Genomic DNA, 16869 nt, shown 5'->3' with positions numbered 1-16869 from the left:
GGAGTCATGACAGAGGACTCTTTGACAGGACACATACTCATTCCCCCTAAAAATCTTCAACACACACAAACATCGTATCATGTATTTTATCACACAACAGTAACTTGTTTTTCTTTATGAAAGCCATATTTGTAAATATCCAAACGCTATCGTCCCATGACAGTCCCCGCATCAGTCAACCAACATAAGTTAATTGTTCTTGTGGCTTAATGGCTTCCCTGAACTTCCATTAACCCCAAAGTCAGCTTACTAGGAATGAATACATTTTATTGATAAGCTCAAAAGGACGTTTATCTTGTTTACTGCTGGGTGACCCAAGTCTCAAGACCTGCAGGATGTGTAGGAGATAAACATTAATTCTACAAGACTTTAACTGCCTTATATCTGAAAATGTATCCGGGAATTCCCCTGTTGACTGAAAGGACTATTGATAATTAACAGAGAGACCCTAGGGGCCTCTTCTTGGTATCTGCTAGGCAGAAGTCACTCAATGCAGAAATCACAAGTTTAACACACATTAAGGTGACATTGAAATGAATATACCAGATTTAACTTTCCTGCCATAACTAGTTACTTTAATACTTCAAATAATTCAAATAATACTTCAAATCCCCCTTTTGGTCTCGCCCCACGAGACCAACTCACATAAGACATTTGAAACACAACTACTGTCATTCTTTGCTACTGTGTCTGTCCCCCAACCTTAAACCTTTGGGAACAAAACACAACTTTCAATGTCAGTGAGGGAACTATCAGACTGCCGAACCTGAGTACCAGACAGCAGTGTCCTTGCGTGTTGTTGAATCCTCAGGGCCCCCCACCCCCCTCAGCGGAATACGCCAACAAGGGCAGCTGATAGGGAGGGGGAGATGCGGCCTTTCCTTCAAAGGTGGAACTGATTAATCTGATCAGAGAGAAGTAGACTCCTCTGCTGCCTCGAGAAGTCCCCGAGCCCGCTGACGCCAGCTTCCGAGTCGTCTGCTGTAGGGATGTCCGCGAGGTCCTTCTCCTCCAGTCCGCTGATGACAGCTTCCGAGTCGTCTGCTGTAGGGATGTCCTCGTTGACGATAGCCAGGTCCGTCCTGATGTCCTCCATGGTCCTAGCCGGTGATTTCCTCGCCGCACACTGGCTCCAGTAGTACCAGATGTCCCCCTTTGCTCCTCGGCGGACGGCATGAGATGTCCTCTGGGTCACTCTGTAGAGGCCGGATAACCTGGGGTTGAGCCACCTAGACCTGACGACCTTCAGCCAGACGAACTCCGCTGTGTCGGCCTCCTGCTCCTCGGGTCCCCCTTTTGGCGTCAGGAACCTGTGTGGAGAAATCTGATACCCACCCCTCAAGTCTACGCTCAGGGCTTCTGGACCCTCAGGTGTTTGACCCACAGCTGGTAGGCCGCTTGGAGCCTGTTGGTGGGGTGTCTTAAAACAACAGCTGTCTGTGAACAGGTTTTCTAAATTAGTTGCAGACCTCCTGTCTGCCAGTGCAGCTTCAGAATTGTAATACTTGGCCTGTGTCAACAAAATAAACCCCAACATTTTCAGGTGAACTAAATAACATATTTCAATAGCTCTGAATTTCTGACAAGCATCTGTGTTATTATAAATGAAATCCTTGAGATCCTATTTAAAATCTAAATATAATATGAACTGCTAATTTTTCTGGTAAAGAAACACACTAATGTTATGGATTAAAAAACAACTAAAATCATGATACTGACAAAGTGAATAATTTCCTGGTGGTACTGCTTCTACCTGTCACTGCTTAGATATTATCAAGCTGAAAAAATGAATACAGAAATCCAACATACTGTCATCAAATGTCTTTCTATTATGAATTTGAATTAAATATACATCCCCATAATGATCTAAACAGTCTAATGCTTTTACTTCTTTACCAGGCTAGTTACAAGATGTTTTCTAAATTAAATTCTATCTCAATACATTCCTATGTTTTAACTTAGCTGTAATATGTTCTTTCTACATTTCAAACCTCAGTTACTTTAATACCTGTTGAAATATTACAAAATTGCTTTCATTATCACAGTTCACCTTCTCATTCTCATTCTGGAATTACCTCTCTCAGTAGCCCCTTAGCCACTGATTCTGCATCTGTGTTACCTGTTATAACTCAATCAATATTAGAAACATGTCAAAATCTTTTAGGAAACCTCTCGTTTCCCTTGGAGCTCCAGAATAAATTGTTAGTCTAAAAACATGCTTGGTTAGTCATTGTTTTAGAATCATGTAGTAGCACTGATCACATGCAGACATTTCATTCACACTCACTCTGTCAGTCAGGGTCAAAGGTCATTTGGTCTCAGTCTTTTTGGCCATGTCGTGCTCTGCAGAGACTTTAATATTCTACTAGCTGGAGTTGTACTAGTGACATCATTGTGTTGATGTCAACCAATGCAACAAAGTTTTTCTCGTGTTCGCAGCACCATTTTCTTCAGATGTTTAACAAACAAATTATCAATACACTTTATTAATATACCGCCCCTAGGAAACACAATACCTGACAAATGTTCATGCAAGGCATTCTTAAGTGAACCTGCAGAAAACGGCCTTTTGAATTAATATTCCAAATTAATCAATAATAATAACAATAATCAATTCTATCAATTTGTTTACCCTTAGAAGTGAACATACCTCATGATGTTACATCAGGATGTTAAACTAAGCTTTGGCCAAATCAATCATTATTACTGTTTCAGATCTAACTGGAGGTTGAACAAACAAAACCTTTTTTTGTTTACATCATGCAAACCACTAACATATTTTCCAATTTCAGCATCAGCCTTGTTACTCTAAAATTACGTCTTAAATAGGAATATTAGAAATGAAACAAATATTTAATCTTCAGAAATGTTCTTAACAAATGGAGAGTAATGCCATCTCTCTATCTAGTGAATAGCCAACATAATTAAAAAATTTCAGATATACAAAAATAAGGCTAAATACTCTTTTACTATCAAAGTCTAAAGCTAGACCCAAGCTGAACCGTTTTGGTAATGGACAATTTAATCCAAAAACAAAACAAAACTGGACTTGTGTTTTTGTGTTCTTGTGTTCTTCAAAATACATTAGTAAATACCTTGTAAAGTATTCACAATATAACTAATCCTCTCTAGGATATGAAATCCATTCATCTTTAACCAGATACTATTTCCCTATTTATTTTTAGTTCATGATAATAATGGTATAACGTTGACACGTTTACCCATAGCTAGTCACTATGTCAAGATTATCATGAGTGACAAAATAATCAGATGTCTTGTTTGCCAAACAAGGATATTAAACTTTAATCTTTTCAGTATTCCAGACCATCATTAAACAATCAGCCTCCTTTCCTAAACACTAAGCATATCGTTCTACACCACCTTCTGGTAAACTCTTGCACAGTTATGCTGTAAAATCATTGCATGATTTCTTCAGAGTCTGAACAGACTGAGACCAGCCTGTCTCTTGATCTTGTCATATTGAGAACAGTCAATGATTCATTGTCCTCTTCAGCTGTAGTCAGTGGCAGGGCCCCCCAAAAACGCTAGAACCGGCCCTGGTCAGTGGGCTCCAAGGAAACTCTCTCTGGCATTGGGATGTCCTGAGGGGGAAGGGACCTCTGGATCAATGTGATACAATCAGCAGACACACGTTGTCCTCTGTACAGCAGAAATCCCCCAAAACTGCAGTACCTCTTCACACCACTGTTGCCTTGACAACGAGGCACAAGCAAACTGTCAAAACCTCCTCAGAGATGCGTTCTTTGCACAGTTCTTCTGTTTGCAATGAGCAACATTTCACCAACACACTGATTCAGAGTACAACCCAAAGGTGGCGCACAACTATCCAATGCTGCTGTAATCACAGCAAATCAGCTACTGAGAAAAACTCAATGTAAATCTCACCCCCAGCGGGTGACAAAATAAAACAGCTGAGTGTCTATATGGTCAGGAATGCTGAAACATTTGAATGTTAAACTCATTAATGGTAACAGTCTTCCTATTCTTCATTACTTCAGTTCTAAGTTAATAGGCAAAACAAAGACACCCTTCTTAACCACTATAGATTCATCTTTTATCTACTTGCTTATTTTATTGTTTTTCAAATTGTTTATCTAAGTTGTGTGTTACAAGCATAGTTAGATTTGCAACAGAATACAAAACTAACTGTATTCAGCGCTATATATTTAAAACAAGTAATCTGACTACAGTTAATGAATATATTTTTGGAACACTTAAAGGAATTATTACAAAATGTAATCGTCATTATTACTAAAGCTGAAACCTAAATAAATCATCACGGAACATTGTTCTGTCCTTATTACTTAATTGTTTCAATAAAAACTAAAAAGCATTGTGAAAACTCCCTGTTACGGCTGCTGCCTTCCTGGTCGTCTGAGTATTTTCAGCTGTGTGTGTTCTATGTAAATGAGCTGTGCGGTTGCCCTCCCGGCCTTGGCTGCCATCTCCTGGTCCGCCCCTGAAGATTGCGATTGGAGCACGCCGGGCCCGACGCACTCCAATCGCAGCGCACAGCCGGCGCACACCTGCTGGAGATGACTACAAAGCTTGGGGACAATCATCATTCTGGAGGCTCTGTATGTGGACAGATGCCTCTCGCTACTTGCTCTTTGTTCTGGGGTTAAAACTTGTGTGATTAGTAGTGTCTAGAGTAGGTTAGTTAGAGTGCAGAGTAGCTTAGTTAGTGTTTAGTGTTTAGAGCAGGGGTCGGCAACCTTTTTGATATGAAGTGCCATTTAAAAAAAAAATTGTTATCAGCGTGCCAACTATCGAGAATTATCAACGGGGGGGGGGGGGTTGAGGTGCTTAACGCTCGTCAACTATCAGCAGGAGGGCGGGGGAGCCTTGCTGCGGGGAAGCAGTGTCGCAACATACACGATGCCGAATTTGACAAACAAATTTAAGTAATTGGTTTAAACGGCATAATAATAAGGACGATCGTCCGTTCTGTGATTCTCCAGAGCACACATGTTATGATATTAGGGTCGCGTCGGGTCATGCAGAGTGAGATGAGATCGTTGTCCCTTTAAGAGAGAGATAGAGAGAGAGGGGTGTGGCTTGTGCATGTGTTTTGTGGATGGTAGAGCGACAGTGAGCGAGCGTGTTTCTGGAAGTGAAACGGGAAAGCAGAAAAACAGAGGTCTGTGATGTATTTTGTGAAACAGAAGAACAGCTAAATAAATGCAACGGCCTCCCAAGAAGAGCTCACCTCTCTCCAGTCATTTAAGCTAAAGTGGGTTCAGGGCCGGCCCTAGACTTTTGGGGGCCCTAAGCAAGATTTTGTTTGGGGGCCCCCCTCACTCTAGCGCGTTCTCACTACACACAACACGGAACCAACTTTTGTCTTATGATGTTAGTATGAGCACACATATTGTACAAATAAGCATGTAAACACTAAAGTGGGACCTGAGAAGAGCAGCACAGTCTTTAAATTGACTACAAATAACTACCTAGGCTATAACTAATGACTATATAAACTCAGTGAACAGAAATATAGAAACTCCTCAGTCCTCAGTGACATATGTTTTGTTGTTGTGGCTCTGAGTCTGTACTCCAGCACATTAGATTTGAAATGAAACAAGGACTATGAGGTTAAAGTGCATACTGTGACCAAGTATTAAATATGACTACTTTGTTGAAGTGTATGTTAATTTGTCCAATATTACATTTGATCCCCCATTTTAGGGGATCAAAAGTACTCTGACAAATGAACATAAACTTGAATAAAGTAGTCATATCAGATAGCACTGATGAACTGACAGTACAGAATAAAAAGACTGACAAAGTGACCATCACTGTTCAAAGATAGATATTTTTAATAAAAAACACTCAACACTAAATAGAATATATAAATAGATCCAAAAATACCTTTAAAGGATTAAATAATATGTGCAAAACAAACTGCTTAACAATGAAATGAAATGTAAAAAAACAAATGCAAATACAAATGTTCCTCTCGTACGTACAGTCAGAATTGTTCTCTTCTTGCTTTCCTGGAGGCAAAGTCATTGATGACCTGATCATAGGAGATCTGGCTGCCAATCTGGTGGTTTATGCTGATTATTGCCATTCCACTCAGGCGATCCTGGGCCATGGAGGACCTCAAGTATGTTTTTATCAGTTTGAGCTTCGAGAAGCATCTCTCTGCGGACGCCACTGTCACTGGAAGGGTACAGGCTATTCTCAGCGCTATCCAAAGATTTGGATAGATCTCACACAGCTCGTTTTCATTTAAGAAGGTGAGCATCTCCAATGTGGTCATATCTTCTTTGGGAAGCTCTGGAAGGCTTTGCATCTCCATGGCTAGCTCTCTCCAGTCAACGTCTGCCTCTTCGCCACAGGTCAATGTTTTTCCCAGCAGGGCACATTGGTCTGTAAGTGACTCATCATCCAGATTATGGAAGTTGTGAAGCACTCCAAACTTGTCTCTTACTTCCCCCAGGGACTTGAATCTGTCCTCCAAAGACTGGATGCCACAGTCCACCACAACATTAAAGAATCCTGTTTCCAGTCTCATCATGGCATCAGCCACTGCCTCGTCAGCTGCCTCGTAGGCAAAATGCCTCTTTTTGCTCCGCAGCCTCTTTTCTTTCAGCACTGCCTCAACATTCATATTTCCACAGAGCTCTTTTGCTGTGGCCTGAGCATCTGTGAACCCAGTGGCCCTGTAGGTTACCAGCTATGCTTTGGTTTTGTCTAAGAGACTGACCGCAACATCCAGCTGCATGTTGACAGACTGAAGGAGCTTGCTAACTGTATTGATCTTTGACAGAATATCATACCAGACAACAGTGCAGATTTGGAATCTAAATGATCCAATTTCTTCTGCCAGGGATTGGGCCTCAATTCTGACCATGAGATCATTTGCGTTTTCCCTCACCTCTAGCAAAGCCTCCCTGACCTTATCCGTTTGGTAGCGCAACGGCTCGATGCTATTCACTCTGCTCTCCCACCGCGTCTCACTCCAGGACTTGAGAGTGATGTCCACATGTTTTTTCAGGATGGTCCACCTCTGGGGAGAACCTGAAAACAAGGTGTACAGCTTCTGAACATTACCAAAGAAGCAAGTAGCATCTATTGATCCTTTGGCTGAATCCGCCACCATCAAATTCAGTGTGTGGGCTGCACAAGGAACATACAGAGCTCGAGGATTCTTCTCCAACAGCCTGGCCTGCACCCCTTTATTTCTGCCCTTCATGTTTGCACCATTGTCATAGGATTGTCCTCTGCAGTCCTCAAAGGGGATCTTCAGCTCCTCCAGCCTGTTCAAAATGAGTGTAGACAAACCAAGCCCTGTGGATGCAGGGGCTATGATGAACCCCAGAAAGTGCTCCCTGATCTCAGTCCTTTTCTTCACACTCACTGTTCGAATCACAACAGTCATCTGCTCCTGGTGGCTGACGTCTGGGGTGCAATCCAAAATGATGGCAAAATACTTGGACTCTTTGATTTCAGCCACCATTGCTGCAAGTATTGTGTCACTGATACAGGACATGAGTTCATTTTGGATTGTTTTACCCAAGTATGTAGTGTAATTTCCTCCACTGTCAATGCGTCTGATGTGTTCTTTCAGAACAGGGTCAAACTTGGCAATTAGCTCAACTTCTTTGAGGAAATTCCCGTTGTTGTGGTTATGCAGGGTGTCAACAGTCCCTCTAAGTCCCAGGTTCCTCTCTGCTAGAGATTGGATGATGGAAACCAACCGAATGAGCACCTCTCTCCACCTCTTCTTCTCTGCCTCCAGGAGGTACAACTCTGTTTTGTCTATTGTCTTCCCTTTTCTAAGACGGAGCTCTAGTTCCTTCCAAGTCAACACACTTTTCACATGATCTGGGCTGTTGTCGTGTAGCTTCAGTAATGCGCCAATATTCACCCAGTCCTGTTGTCCCTCTGTTATGAGCTTTAATGATTTCTTGGAAAACAACTTGCAGCAAAAGCAGTAGACTGAATCATTGTTCTTGGAGTATATTAACCAGCTTCGCTTAACTTTCTCACCATTTACAAGTGTTCTAAACATGTAATGATAATGAAAGCTTCTGTTGTTTGGTGTTTTCGGGAATACAAAATCTCTGTCCACCTGTACTGGCCCCCTAATCACCAGATCTGTACGTACGTGATCGTTAAGTACTGATGGCCACCCAGTTGGATCCATTGGTGAACCAGAGAGAAAAGGAGTAGAAGTTACAGAGGTAGGTGTAGTAGGCGTAATGGTACTGCTCTCAACTTCAATGGGTACAGAAATACCTATAGGGAAATTAATTTTAAAAAATAAGTTTTTGTTACTTGACATGTTTACAAGTTGATGTTCCTGGCAATGAACAACACAGTTGAATGATTGAACACAATAGTAATAATAATATTCATAATAATAATAATAATAATAATAATAATAATAATAATAATACCATGATTGATTGGACATATAGTGCTTTGCTTTTCTTGACAAACAAAGTTAAGGTCTCTTTGATGTAGGCCTAAACTTACCAGCATTGTCAGAGGTGGTTTCTTCAGTGATGGAAGTTGATGGAAATGCTATGGAATAAAGAAGTATATCATTGTTTAATATATGACTATAGGACTGTCTCTAGATCAGCTGTCTTTTCACCACTATGGCGCTGCTTTTGAGATAGCTCCAAAGTGCTGATCCAGAATCAGTCCTTAAAAACAGGTATCATCAAACTCCTGCCCCATGCATGACAGATATTTATTATAAGCAATGAACAGCGAGCTTGCTCAATAGAACTTCGACAAATGGCAATTGTAGCTAGCTCTATGGGCTTAATCTATACACTTAACACATCATTTACCAGCATTGTCTGAGGCGGTTTCTTGGATGACATCGGAGTCACTGGTGCCAACAGCTGACCTTGTGGTTTCACATTCACCAACAGCAGCGGTGGAGGTTGATTGAACTGCTATGGAATAAAGAAATATATGATTCGTAATGTAATGACTTAATATTCCAAATTCAGAAAGCTCTCACTTTGGGCCCATTTGAACTCACCAACAGTGTCCTCAGTGGACGTTGTGGTGTGTGCTGGCACCTGCTGTGGGCTTCCAAAGTACTTCAGAAGTGCTCCTGAGGAGAGTATGTTACAGAGTTAAGCTTTATGGAAACAGACTTGAAATGGAACATCAAATGGAACATACTAGCTTTATATAGCTAATTCAATATTCAGCCAATGAATACTTGCATTTACATGAACTTAGAACCCACACAATGATGTTTGGATAGTTCGATAGATAGATAGATAGATAGATAGATAGATAGATAGATAGTACTTTATTAATCCCAGGGGAAATTGGTTTACTTGGTCAAAATATGAAACAAGCACATATACCTAGCTAACATTAGCTACGAGTGTGACTTGCTGCCTGAGCTAAACTTTTCTAAAGTAAATTAATCAGTAACGTTAATAGCATCGCATTATTCTACAGAAAGGCTGAGATAATAATGATAACTTGGCTAGTTAGCTAGCTGTAACGTTAGCTAGAAAGTAAGTAGTAGTAGTAAGTAAGTTAGAATACTCCCAAATCCAAGTTATCCAACTATTGTTAGTGGGACACAGGACAGGAGACAGAGCCATAATATGAAGTTACATACCTTTATTGTCTTGCCTTTTTTCTTCATTAAGTTTTCTATTTTTTTCGTTTTTGATCACCAGAGGCGTATGTCCTTTTTTTGCCAGACATCATGCAAACTGAAGGCACCACAGTTGAGCGCTCAGCTTTGCCTGCCTGCTCGCTCAAGTTGTCACAGCGTTGCCTGCCTGCTCGCTCAAGTTGTCACAGCGTTACAAATGTGCCACAAAACCAACCAATCGGAGAACTCGAGAAGGTCAATTCTGATTGGCTGGTCGTCTCCAATCATATCTTCTATCTGAGATAGATGAGAGTAACACCTACGCCACGACGATTGTTTTTGTACTCCAAATATTAAGCAAAATATGTCACATTATATAATGACTGTTACAGAGTCATCATTTTGAGAAAAAGGCCTTCAAAGTTTCCTCTTCTCTGGATCGATCTGATTGATTATTAGCGGAGCAAATTATCAAAATAGTACGGAGGGAAGATATTTTCGTTTGGATTACTGGTCTGGGGGAAGCCCGTGAGTGTGTGTGTGTGTGTGTGTGTGTGTGTGTGTGTGTGTGTGTGTGTGTGTGTGTGTGTGTGTGTGTGTGTGTGTGTGTGTGTGTGTGTGTGTGTGTGTGTGTGTGTGTGTGTGTGTGTGTGTGTGTGTGTGTGTGTGTGTGTGTGTGTGTATTTTTGCATTTGTGTGTATTGTGGGAAAACACTCGAGAAACACCGGCTGTTGTTATGCCTGCTGTGACGTCAAGTTACTCCGTTCTCCGCTTTTAATTATGCCGTTACAAGCTTCAAAGTTGTATTTATCATCTGAATTTGCCGAAACAAGTTTAATATTCTGAAAGCCAATACTTTGTTTATTTGAAATCAGATGAAAACAAACTGTAACGGACCCTGCCGTGTTATCTATGATTACTATACACCTTACATTCATCATTTCAGCGGAGGGAGGGGAAGCGGCGCTGCGGAACAGCAGAGTGGCGAGTGAGAGCTGTCATCCTCCCTTTACAAGCTTCAAATGCCTGTAGCTAATGAGATTGAATCAGTGTTCGAATTACCCATTTGCTTTCGGGGGAGCCCTATTTATTTATTTTATTGCTAATCATATAGGCAGACCTGAAAGATCTATATGTTTCCTGCATTAGGTCAACATTGATCGCCAATAGCTTGTTTGGTAGGACATCTTTTTTTCTCCTCTCCGAAATCTCGATCGCTTTTTCGTTTGCCTGGCCCTTATGGTGATTATAAATCTTTTTCCGCAGGTTATTCTTTTAATCACTGCTGACTTTTCCCTGAATCCTTTCTTGTGAAAGGTGCACTCCGGTGGATTTTTCTGCGAGCGGCAGAGAGATCAATATACTTTTTGCCTCTTTGCAAATCTCATATCCACATTCATCAGAAAAGATGGAGTGAGTGGAATGAAAAGCCATGGATAGCTTTCATTCCACTCACTCCATCTTTTCTGTGTCCAGTTAAAAGGCAGGTCATGGGCATCGTCAGGTTTGCTAGTGCAGGTGGCGCCGGCGGCTGTGGCCGTTGTTGAAGCCTCTTCAGGCTCCGCATCGGCAAGCCTCTCCCTCGGTGTGGAGCTGTCAAACGCGACCCTAACGCCGCTTACAGCCGGCTAGCTAAAAGTTGTTCCGTTCACGTTGTCATTTTTAGAATCCTTCGCTTCTTTGCTTGTGAATCCAAAAGCTGCGAGGCTTGGCTGATTTCGTTTCGCCATATTTTTTATGAACATTTCAAATACGCCGCCGGCATCGCCGCCGTAACTATAGCAACGTAAGTAGCGTAAAGAATGCAGCGCCGCCACGTACAGATGGCAACACCCAGAAATATTCACAAATATAAAACAAATATTCAGAAACTGTAATGAACAATGACTATTATTTATTTCAAGAACTTTTATTTACAGAAACTCAACATTTCTAATCTGTGTGACACAAATATGCAGCTCCCCCTATTTATCTCAAAGTCGGCCTTCAGGGGAGCTCCCTCCCTCTTCGGGGGAGCCAAGCTCCCCCTTGGCTCCCCCCCCATTTCGAACACTGGATTGAATATAACAATCAAAAATAACAAAATATACACAGCTAGATCAGATCGCGTTTTAGATGCGACTTTAGAGTAGAGCAACGGTGTACTGAGATAAAAAAAAAAGGGGGGCCCCTCAGTGGCTGCGGGGCCCTAAGCGGCCGCTTATGTCGCTTAATGGGTTGGGCCGGCCCTGGTTGTCGTAGTTTGCATTGTTGCTGTTGAGTTGTTGTTGGCATTGCATTTGAATTGGATCATTATAGAGCAAACCAGGAAGAAAAATAGGTCGTTCTGGCTCACACTTTGAAATGTGGAGAAGTTGTGAACAAAAAGACAATGAATAATATAAAAACACTTTAATGGTTGAAGGAATTGATAGCCCAGTGGATAGAGCCGGCGGCCAGGATGCGGCGATATCCTCCGCGCAGCTGGTTCGAAGCTCTGAATAGTTACACTTTTAATCATGCTTTTCAACTTTAATACTTTAATAACTGATAAAAGGCCCTCTCCGCCCAAAAAAATGTCAAGCACTCTCTAGTCTCTTCTCAATAACCCAATACACACTATTATCAATCTTTAATTGCAAATAGAACATGATATTCAGTCTTAGTGTGTGTGTGTGTATCGAATATTTTTCAAGGCAAAGATACGTTAAACCCACTGCAGCCTTGCACTTCGCCAGGAGAGGTCGCTGTAACTGAAGCTTCGAGAAATTAACCTATTTCCGACACAATTGTCCAAGTGGTTCGACGCTTCATTCAAAGCTTCATTTTGCCATCACTAGTCACTAGTGATGGCAGTTTGACACTGAAGCTTCGAACGGAGCTTCAACCCTGGACTTCCTATTCCATAGAAGCAGTGCTTCGAAGCTTGCTTCAAATCACGTGATATGTGACGTCCGAAGCAGCAACTGCTTCAAATCACGTGACATGTGACGTCCGAACCAGCAACTGCTTCATTTCCTGAATGAATCAACTCACTGGTTCGCTGTCCAATCAGGTGATTCAATGCACTGCCTCGTCTCGATTCTGACAGGTGACAGGTTGAAACAGTTTCAAATTTGAGCGCCTCAACACTTTATAACCGCTCTAAACAATGCGCAATGTGTGGGTTGTTGTCGTAGTTTGCATTGTTGCTGTTGAGTTGTTGTTGGCATTGTATTTTAATTGGATCATTATAGAGCAAGCCAGGAAGATAAATAGGTCGTTCTGGCTCGTGAAACACTTCGAAATGTGGAGAAGTTGTGAACAAAAAGACAATGAGTAATATAAAAACACTTTGATGGTCTAAGGAATTGATAGCCCAGTGGATAGAGCCGGCGGCTAGGATGCGGCGATATCCTCCGCGCAGCTAGTTCAAAGCTCGGAATAGTTAAACTTTTAATCATTGCTTTTCAACTTTAATACTTTAATAACTGATAAAAGGCCCTCTCCGCCCAAAAAAATGTCAAGCACTCTCTAGTCTCTTCTCAATAACCCAATACACACTATTATCAATCTTTAATTGCAAATAGAACATGATATTCAGTCTTAGTGTCTGTGTGTATCGAATATTTTTCAAGGCAAAGATGCGTTAAAACCACTGCAGCCTTGCACTTCGGCAGGAGAGGTCGCTGTAACTGAAGCTTCGAGAAATTAACCTATTTCCGACACAATTTTCCAAGTGGTTCGACGCTTCATTCAAAGCTTCATTTTGCCATCACTACTAGTCACTACTGTTACTTAGACCTTCCCCATTTTATTATTGATTGATGTTTGAAATTTCATTTTGACAACTTGTCTTGCATTTTTGTCAGAATTTTCTCATTAGACATGTTACGGTTCCTGAAGGAAGCAGGACCCAAATGCAGATATAAACTGAAAAAACTCCTTTATTTCAAGGCTATATGATATAAACAAAGACAAAACAGAACACTCACAGAAGAACTAGTCATGACACAAGACGAACCGACAAAGACAGACAGAAAACCCAGAACTTAAATACCCAAAAGACTAATCACACAACAAGACACAGGTGAGGAGGGAGGAGGAAACACAGGGGCCACAGGTGAACATAATCAGACAATCAGGGAGGGAAAGCAGACAGACAGCAACAGGCAAGACAGGAGGTGACACTTTACAAAATAAAACAGGAAACAAAAGACAGAAAAAGACAAGACAAAACACAACACCGACAGATCGTGACAAGACATTAATCCTTCTTTGTTTTCATTTCTCTTTTGCAGTGAATGGTGCTGCAAGTTCGACAGAATGTTGCTGTAAGGCCTGCCCCTCCGTTTTACCAAGTAGGTCCCAAATGTTAAAACATTATCGAGTGAAACATAGATATTATGGGAATAATAATCGTTTTTCTTGTTCCTGCACAGGAATTTGGGCCTAGAGTTAAAAGAAAAATACCGTGATAACGTCACAAATTAAAATGACTGCAAGTTTTGTGTAGCACAAGTTCTAATTAAACCTCCTTGACAACAGAAACACACAGCACATACTGCTGTTGTTATGTCCCTACTGGTTTTCAGACTAACGCAGCAGTTGTGGTCACCAGATTCGTCACACATTCACAAACATATTATCGGCGATTTTCAGGTCCACATCTTGTATCTACTGTGGCGAATATGATTGTATAAGTTAGCACTACATCAAAGCCGCCTAAAAAAAAAGTTGGTCGAAAATATATCGTTTGCAAGATCGCGTCGAGCTGGATTAGATCTCGGTAGAGCAAAATGTTTCCAGCATTCACACCCAATATTCCATAGCAGAAATCAAATGCTGAGCAAACATGCATAGTGCCTACAGTTATGTGATTGGCAGGTGGACATTTAATGAAACAAATGTGTCTGTCAGTGGGCCGTGTTGTTAAAAAATTGTTTCATTTTGTTTCAGGTTAACGCAGAGTTCAAGCGGATTACAACTATGCCTCTACAGTCAAGGTTCCTGTCACAGCTTGACCTACACTCCGCAAGTCTGCTGAGGGTGTTCTCGAAACAATCGGGGCAGCAGGGCAAGAAGTTAAAAGACATGGCTTCCATGATGACAGTAAGAACTTTTTAACTGTGTGTGTGTATAACATTTCCTTTTCGACATTAGGTCAGTCTAAAATCAATTACAATGGTAAATTATCCCAAAATGTGACTACTCCATACATGTAGGTTCAATTTGACTTAAAATGTCCCTATATTCTTTGTTTTAATCCTTAAGGAAGACATCTATGCTGGCAGGGAGTGCCTCATTAAAGGACTCTGCATCTACCTCAACGAGGATCCTGAGGATCTGGTGAAGGAGTACATGGTGAGTGTGTGCTAAAGTAGTAGACCACATTAAAACGAAGTTAGTTTGAACATGTTTTTAAGAAAAAAATATCCTCAGTTAAAAGAACCTAATTGACCAGATATACAAGACCATATTACCAGACCTTTTACATAGCTGTTTTCCTGAAATTGATATTGACTCTATAATTGGTTTTGTTAGAATTAACATGGTCTATCAAGACTGAAAATTGTGATTTGTGTTTTTCTGATTGCAGAGACACATTCAAATACTAATGCAATAGTCTTAAGCACAGCTCTATCTTCCTCAGGCTGCAGTATCTTCCACCTGTCGGGCTTATATTACATTACATTACAGGGTGTATTATGAATCAGGAGTAGGACCTAATGCTTTGCTCATTAGTCTCTAGCATTTGGTGTCATTGCATTTCACCTGTTTATTCTCTCCAACCTTCTCCTCTTTTGAAAAGTCTGTGATATATATATATATATATATATATATATATATATATATATATATTACCAATAATAATTACCATTCACCTGTGTTTATTCACTCAATTTAATCTACAATCTGTTAGCCAGGCTGGTGAAACCCACAGGTGAAAACAAACCAGGTCTTCTTCTTCGCAAGCAACTTTCTGGGTGGATTGTGCTAATTAGTGTAATGCTACAGTGGAGTGTACCAGTATTGTCAAATAAGCAAATTGTGTCTTAATGAGGTCTGAGTAAAAAAAAATCTTATCCTTAAAGAAATGATTTGTCTTCCACCAGGACATGACTGAGGCCAATACACTACGTGAGGTAGAAGGAACAACAGTGGGGATCTATGTTGCCAGAGAGACTCCCAGCAATGACTATTCTGATGTCGGAGTAATCCTCGAGGGTGTGGTGGTGCTTCACGATCTGGAGAATGTGACTCTTGCAGCGGCAATGCTGTTTGGACTCATGTATGCCCTAAACATGAATTACCCGTCCGCTACACCTTTGAAGTTATTCAGAAGGTTATAATGGAGTTGGATGCATCTGACCTTTCAAGAAAGGCCCAAAACTTGAAAAGGAAAATGCACGAGTGAAGAGAGCTCACTTTCCATGTTCACGGCTCACTGTTCCTACACTGTTCCTGTAGTTGAGGTAGATGCAGACTCTACATTCCTGGACTGAGTGGTGTGGCTGGTTCTCCTACCACCATTCCAGTTATTGATGCCTTGTAAAAAGCAGGGGATGCTTTATGTATATATATATATTTGTTTTGTTTACCTTGTTACTGTTGTAACAAAATTGCTAAACAATATGTAAGGTCCTTTTTAATATTTGTACTTCTCAAATTGGAGATTGGATGTTTTTAAAAAAACTTGAGTGATTCTTTAATCTCCAGGTTCTGGAAAAAAGGTTTTGTAACAAAATGTTCTAATCATTTTCAATGGAAAAAAAAGTGGGTTATGTGATCAAGAAACAGTTCATTGAAAAGTATTAGACAACAAGAACACATTTATTGCTGACATTTTAATAGTTTATTGTACTTTTATTTAAAAATCTGTTTATAAATATAATTTAATATAAATATCGAATATAATGTATTACATATAAAACAAATTACAATTCTGAAAACAGGTAATTGACATGGGAATATTAAAATAACAAATATTGCTAGAGTTATGTGATCAAATAGTGTTGGAATAAAAGGGATTGAATCGTGTTTGAATGAAGTGATCAAATTGGGTTGGAGTAAAATTATGAAAGTGTTTAATTTACTTTATTGAAACACATTTCAATAACTTTGAATCAACACAAAGTACTTGCGTTGATTGAACATAAATCGTTTGTGTTGATTGAAAACAATTCTATAGGTTGCTGCCAAAGCAAACTATTTGTGTGCAACCAATGTCCACAATTGAATTGAGTAAATCCAATGTGTTCTTTTTTTCAGTGCAGAAAGCAGCAAGCTTTGCACCTTCAACACG

The 16869-nt window shown here is 40.5% G+C and overlaps 2 protein-coding genes across 2 annotated transcripts; one reads left to right on the top strand and one right to left on the bottom strand.

Moving 5' to 3' along the window:
* Positions 1–5819: 5819 nt before the first annotated feature.
* LOC307038559 (zinc finger MYM-type protein 1-like) lies at positions 5820–8840 on the bottom strand. Its single transcript, XM_079680050.1, has 3 exons — positions 8829–8840; positions 8506–8553; positions 5820–8265 (listed from the first exon to the last, which is right to left on the bottom strand). Exon 3 carries the CDS (start codon positions 8171–8173, stop codon positions 6701–6703), a length of 1473 nt encoding a protein of 490 aa, XP_079536176.1. The 5' UTR covers positions 8174–8265; positions 8506–8553; positions 8829–8840; the 3' UTR covers positions 5820–6700.
* Positions 8841–13691: 4851 nt separating this feature from the next.
* Positions 13692–16392, top strand: LOC307040074 (uncharacterized protein). Its single transcript, XM_079682619.1, has 5 exons — positions 13692–13747; positions 13865–13924; positions 14523–14675; positions 14838–14927; positions 15680–16392. The coding sequence occupies exons 2-5, from the start codon at positions 13868–13870 to the stop codon at positions 15914–15916; spliced, it is 537 nt and encodes a 178-aa protein (XP_079538745.1). The 5' UTR covers positions 13692–13747; positions 13865–13867; the 3' UTR covers positions 15917–16392.
* Positions 16393–16869: the final 477 nt, after the last annotated feature.

The sequence above is a fragment of the Notothenia rossii genome (assembly GCF_949606895.1).
Source record: "Notothenia rossii genome assembly, chromosome: 5".
NCBI classification, from domain to species: Eukaryota; Metazoa; Chordata; class Actinopteri; order Perciformes; family Nototheniidae; genus Notothenia; species Notothenia rossii.
Note: the sequence above shows the minus strand (reverse complement) of the source record. Positions and strands in the feature narration are given on the sequence as shown.